This window comes from Seriola lalandi, unplaced genomic scaffold, assembly GCF_002814215.2.
Source record: "Seriola lalandi dorsalis isolate HSWRI2012SDOR001 ecotype SW California unplaced genomic scaffold, Sedor1 jcf7180002054928, whole genome shotgun sequence".
Classification (NCBI taxonomy): Eukaryota; Metazoa; Chordata; class Actinopteri; order Carangiformes; family Carangidae; genus Seriola; species Seriola lalandi.
The window spans coordinates 217,139-224,069 of NW_019525480.1; the positions used below are offsets into that span (position 1 = coordinate 217,139).

Sequence of the window (6,931 nt, forward strand, 5' to 3'; positions counted from 1 at the left end):
GGTGGTAACAAATTCAATGGAGCTAAATTTTACATCCAAACTTGAATCCCAAATCTCAAACTCTCAAATGCCAGTTATATTGACATTTCTTCCCAAGCCTTTGACATTCAGTAGAGTCTCCTTCCATTTCAAGTCATCATCTACATACAGTAGTTTATCAGTTAGAAACTAGAATTACCACCTTGCAGCTTTATGTCTCCACCAACTAGTCCAGTTGCAGTTTACGTTCGTGTTTGTCCAGACTCATATGTTTGATACAGTCACCACAGTTCCAAGGGGGGCACCCAAGATTAGTGTCAACTCACTCTCCGATCAAATGTGAAATATGGTCACAATCTCTCCTTCTGTTCCTGAGTTACAGTTCCTGAGTTTTGTGAGGTCACAGTGACCTTAACATTTGACCTTTGACCACAAAATTCTGAACAGTTCTAAGTGAACGAAATTCTCTCAAGGCGTTACTGAACACATTCAGAAGAATACGATGGACAACCTGAAAACGACCCTGGCCAGGTGTCGCATGCGCAGAAGCATAAAATGGAAATCAATTTTCACAAAGCACGGATCATAACTCATGATACAATAAATAAATTTGACATGTTTTACCTTTCTGTTTTACCTGCAGAGGGAGACGTCTGCCTGAAACCGTTTAATCAAACTGCGTATACAACAGCTAAAACCACCATCACATGTGATGATAACAAGTCCAGAGTCAGGTTTTTATGCAAAGAGAAAGGTGACATCTGTGAGGAAATTTCATCAACAAGGTCAAATGGGAGGTTCACTCTCACAGCCACCAACAGCAGCTTCAACATGTCCATCAGTAATGTGTCCTCAGAGGATGCTGGTGTCTACTGGTGTGGACTGGAATCAAAAGAAGGAAATCAACAAATTACCCTCAGACAAATACGACTGGAGGTTAAAAGTGAGTAATTAACATCTGCAGCTTCTGAAGTTTGTTCATATATTAAAGCATACTAATATTTTAGTTTTTCTAGATGAGAACCATTATTTATACAACTGTTTTATTTAAATCTGTCTCTATCTACAGAAATTCCTGACTTCACAAGATCCCCAATGGTTGGAGAAACCTTCACATACTGGTGTGATTATAGGAGTCAAACTGCTTATAATTACAAATTCATTTGTAAGGGAGAAGATCCGTCTGTATGTGAACGTCTAGTAAGCACCCAACCTAACAAGATGAACAACGGGAAGTTTTCCTTGAATGACGACACATTGAAGAGAAATATCACCATTACAGTGAGCGCTGTAACAGCAGACGACGCTGGGACATACTGGTGTGGAGCAAAAAGCTTTAACAAAGAACGCAGCAATCCATTCTTCCACAGATTCATCATGACTGTAGGTGAGTCATGTTATTTTATAGTGTGGATGAAATCTGACCCTGGTTCAGATTGTAGGCGGCTAACTGATGGATGGATAAACTCACCTGTGGCAGGTTCAATTCCCTGCAACAGCTGAGACGTCTGTTTCAGTGACACTGAGACTGTTCAGTGGAAGTCGCTGCTGCAGGATCATTTTTTAAATTCAATTTTTTTTTTTTTGACAGGTCCTGAATTGTATATCTCATTTTCTATACACTAACTGAGCACTTTATTAGGAACACCACACTAACACTGTGTAGTTCCTCCTTCGCTCAGCATCAGTTCTTCATGTCATGATGCAACAAGATGTTGGAAACTTCCCTCTGAGACTCTGCTCCATGTTGACGTGATGCATCACGTCATTTCTGTTGATTTGTCAGCTGCACATTGAAGTTGCTAATCTCCTGTTCTACCACACCCCAAAGGTGTTCTGCTGGATTCAGATCTGGAGACTGGGGACAGCGTGATGCATGAACGTGCAAAAATGAGTTCAGTTCATTTAACACGTCTGGTGGAATAATAAATACAAATCGTGTCGCAAGCGGAACGTGACCCAGCTGCCCCCAGTGGACCCCCCGTGGAACTGGCACTGCTTACGCATTGCACTGCTTCCACATGATTGGCCGATTGGATAATGAATAAGCAGGTGTGCAGGTGTTCCTAATAAATTGCTCAGTGAGATTATTTTGCCATTTTATCTGTAATCTGTCATATGTTATTTTCCGAGCCTCCACCTACATTGACGCCCTCCATCCATCAAGATGCTTTATCTTCTACCTCGACGACTGCATCTGCTGAGAGTCACGGTGACAAAGAGGAAGATGTTCACATAAATGATCTTTATCTATATTTCTGTTGTGTGGTTTTGTCTTGCAGAGGGCTCTTCGTCCCATGGAGTCACTATTGCAGTCACCTGTGTAGCTGTGTTGGTTCTTGTTGTTGTTGTTGTTGTTCTTATTGTCTACAAACGTAAGATTTTTTTTAACAGTCTGCACAACATGAAACACACACATTCACACGAACTTACAAGCCTTTGGAAGGTCACACGTGTCTAACTTTCAGGGATACACAATGGTCAAATCATAAAGTCATATTAACTGAATACAAACAGGTGTAACTCCGTCAGTAGTACAGTAGGTCGAGGTAGAGAAGGAGACAGATCTGTGATGAAATCCATCCACATTTTCTTCTGCTTGTTAATTTCTTTGTTCTTGTCTTTTTTTAAGTTTTCTAATTTTTCTCTGCCAGGATTTAAGGCTTCAAAAGAAAGAAACAAAAACACAAGAAATGAAGAAGCAGAGAACGAGAATGAGGTACGTGCACATATTTATCTTTGTAAACAGTGTGTGTGTATTTGCTCTTATATCCCTGTGGTCGGAGTTACAGTATAAAGACTCTACAGCCATGCTGGCAGGTCTGTGAGGCTACTTTTAGCTAAATGCTAGCCAACATGCTCACAGAGTATTCATCCTCTGTTTTTCATTCTAATAGGATTATGGCTATTCAGAGATACAAGATTGCCTCCAGAGGCCAGACTCTGCACCAAAAACAGTTTATGTCACTGCCAACTTTCCCACAAACCACTCTGCCTTCACGCCTCACTCCGAAGTTCAAAACAGCTCTGGTGAAGTGAGTGGTGACACATATTATAATATGAGGGGCAGTGACCAGTGTCCTATCTACTCTACTGTCAATAAAGCATCCAGATTTCCAGAGGATCCTCTATATTCCACTGTCGACAACCCACAGCAGCACTGAGGTAAACTGACAGTTTTCAGTTCATTTCTATGGGATCACAGAAAAGAGTCACCTGCTAGATTTTATGGATTGAGGGACGTTCTTTTGTTTTGTCTGTTTGTCTTTTGGTGGGGTTTATTTAAAGCAGCAATGTGTAAGTTTACACAGCTAACGTTAGCATTAGCAGCTGTTTACTTACCAGTCTACAATAAACGTTGTGAGTTCAGCATCAAACTTCACTCCTTTACTCACCAACAGCTGTCTGCAGAGGTGGAAAGCAACGCCAGTGTTAACTCTCATTTCTTTTCCTCTACTGAAGTTAGCATGCTAACCAGCTAGCCCTGGCCCGTCCAGTCCGTATCGACACTTTCTGACAGCGACTCACTGTGGCCCCCAAACTGCCCTGAAGACGTAGCGCTACTCGGAGGGCGATATAAAGACAACGATGGCTGAAGTTCTTGTCAAGCGACAGTCACCACCATCCACTACCGGCAAGAAACCACGCTCAAAAAACCGAATGGTTTGGGTGCATGACACATAGGCTCATACACCCTGAGCACCGAGTCCCTGTTTGGACTCTTGGCCCCTACAATAATTTTTATGTCGATGATGTCCAGCTGTACTGCTCTTTTTAACTTGACGAAGGAAACCAATTGTCCATTTCAAATGAATGTTTAGATGCCACAGAGACTTGGATGACTGACAACTGCCTTCAGCTAAATGCTAATAAAACAGAAGCTCTTATAATTGTTTCAGAAAAAGTAACTTTAAATTTCAACCAACGTGTGGTCATTGAGTGGTTGTGTTCAACATAATCATTTTCAATGAGTCTCTGTAGGTAGAGATGAGGATGATTATTCATGCTTTCATTTCTTGCCTTTAGATAATTGTAAACGCTGTTTTTACCTGTTTGAGTCAAACTTCTTTCAAATGTCTCTAAACTCACCAAAATCTTTATTCAGACAGGCTTTTGGTCAGTGTGTCTGAATACCTCTTCATTTAATCTTATTGCTCTTTATTTATTGTATTGCTTTTATTGTCCTATTTCTTGAACTTTTGTACTTTTTTATGAAGTATCTGTGAATGGTGCTATATGAATAATTCTTTACCTTCTTAACTTACTTACTCTCTTTCTGAATTTCCTGTTTGTCTCTACTGGTCCTTTGAAATAAAGGAATAAAATGGCCAAAAAATACCTAAAAAAGAAAAAATAACAAGCTGTGTGACATTATTTACTTTGTTTGATTCAAAGTTTAGTCGCAGGACTCACAGCAGCACCAACGGACCAAACGGGGGAAACCATGGCTCATAATGGCTCATGCACGTCACTGATAATGCTGTGGATCGAGCGATGACATTTTAGAGTTTCTAGAAAGGTCAATTTTGGAAATGTTTCTTGGGGTGGACATTGGACAGAAGTAGAAAGGTAAAGGCTTTAGTAAATTTCTTACAGATTAAACTTCTGCATAACCAATAGACTCCAATCAGGAACAATCAGTGCTGCAAATGTAGGATGACTAATTAAATCATAACAAAATCACCTGGTTCTTGTAATTTAAATGTGTGTTGTCTGCTGATCAGGATGTTATCATGTCGAACTATTCTGGGTCAGAGGAATGATGTACGACCCACAAGGGAAAAAAATCAGTGAAAGAAATAAACAGGAAGGTGATAAAAAGGGGAAATAAACTCACGAAACACAGCCGCTCACACACTGGAGATCAATCGACACATGCACAGAGGAGCTGTTAAGAGCTTGAGTTAAACTGTCTCACTGAGGATTTCAGCACCAAGACGAACAAAATGAAGAGTTTTCTTCTACTCGTCCTCTCACTGATCGCAGGTAAACTATTTGCTACTGCTTGATTACTGATATTAGAGATGTGGTGGATCAACCAGCTCAGGGTTGGGGTTTAGAGCTTTGTACCAGCAGCCACCACTCATACGAATAAGTTGTAGTAACGTTGCGTAGAAGCGATGTTTCATTTATTTATTTACCCTGTGCACATGCTGTTGTCTGTGCTGTGTGTAAGACTCTTTTTACTGCAACTTACTTAGAAGGTAGAAATAAAGTGACCTAACCTAAGAAATGTACCATAGTGCATCCTATGGTGTATCAGTATCGGCTACAGCTCTTTTTGTATTACTTTGCTTTATCATGGGCCGCAGCAGCTCAATACTGTAAAGTAGCTCACTAACTTTAGCCAACAACCAAGTATAACACATGAGGTCAAAAACTAAAGCTAACAGAATTAAAAACAGCCCATATTGTTTAATATTCAATTAAATACATATATATTTTCAGCTTCAAGGTTTTATTCTCTCCTTCCAGAAATGCTACACAGGTAGTATTTGTGATTCATGCATCTCTCAGAGCTGATGTTCTGAATCTGAACCAGCGATGCTTTTTATTCCATCTGAGCTGATTTTCTTTGACAATTACATGAAAACATGAGGTTCTAATATTGATCAAGGATACAACAAGAATTCAGACTGGATTCGTGCTCATTGTGCTGCTGAGACAACACGAACAACAGTAAAAACCACACCCTGAAAATATTTCCTGTAGCTGTTGCTCTAAATTAATAAACATTAAATAGAAAAGATGTTAGTGCAGCAGCTCTGAGACTGTTTCAGTATCTAATATGATATGAACTTTTCTCTCTGTTTGATCTACAGGCTGTGAGGCCAGATCTGCAGTGAAGGGATGCATCGAAGCATGGACTGAATTCACATGTAACATCTCTAACACAACAGGACACTGTAGAACAATCATCATTACATCACCAATAGGAATGACAGTAATTAAAAATTGGGAAAGGAATGGCAGAATTAATCTGTACCATGAAAAAAAAAAAAAAAACTCCACGTTGCTTATCAAACCTCTTAAAATAGAGGATGCTGGGAAACACACCTGTGAATCTTACAATACAACCATTTATGATGCAAAACTGGAATCAAAATATGGTAAGAGACTTTGACCTTTAACAATATATCATTTACAGAAGTCCAACTAAAATGAAATGTGATGTTTTTGTCTGCCACAGTGTACATAATGTGAAAACATTAGAAATCACACTGAGCCCGACAGCAGCTGCTCGACTCAACAACAACCCTCGTTCGCTTCTTCTTCCCTCCTCACTTACATGAACACGTCTTGTCCTGCAGCTCAGTTTGTTGGACGCAACACAAACACTCAGTGAGATGCTGGTGTGGTCCTTACTCTTCAACACCACTAACACATGAAACAACTACATATGATTTCAGGAGAACTTTAAGATGAAAAATATGAAATATGTCATTGACAAGAGATTAGTTATAAACAGAACGGACAACTCTGATATCACATATGCTGCAACATATGCTGCCAATTTCCCCATTTTACAAACAGTCATCAATTTTCACAAAGCACGGATCATAACTCATGATACAATTAATAAATTTGACATCTTTTACCTTTCTGTTTTACCTGCAGAGGAAGACGTCTGCCCAAAACCGTTTAATCAAACTGCGTACACAACAGCTAAAACCACCATCACGTGTCATCATAACAAGTCCAGAGTCAGGTTTTTCTACAAAGAGAAAGGTGACATCTGTGAAGAAACAAGGTCAAATGGGAGGTTCACTCTCACAGCCACCAACAGCAGCTTCAACATGTCCATCAGTAATGTGTCCTCAGAGGATGCTGGTGTCTACTGGTGTGGACTGGAATCAAAAGACGGAAATCAACAAATTGCCCTCAGACAAATACGACTGGAGGTTAAAAGTGAGTAATTAACATCTGCAGCTTCTGAAGTTTGTTCATATAT

The 6,931-nt window shown here is 39.8% G+C and overlaps 1 protein-coding gene across 1 annotated transcript in view; it reads left to right on the forward strand.

Moving 5' to 3' along the window:
- The first annotated feature begins 730 nt into the window (after window positions 1-730).
- Window positions 731-6,931, forward strand: part of LOC147817626 (uncharacterized) — a 9,503-nt gene continuing 3,302 nt past the window's right edge. The window contains exons 1-2 of the mRNA XM_087170103.1: window positions 731-922; window positions 1,049-1,366. Of these exons, the coding sequence (XP_087026229.1) occupies window positions 811-922; window positions 1,049-1,366 (430 nt within the window). The 5' untranslated portion in view covers window positions 731-810. The remainder of the gene's footprint in view (window positions 923-1,048; window positions 1,367-6,931) is intronic.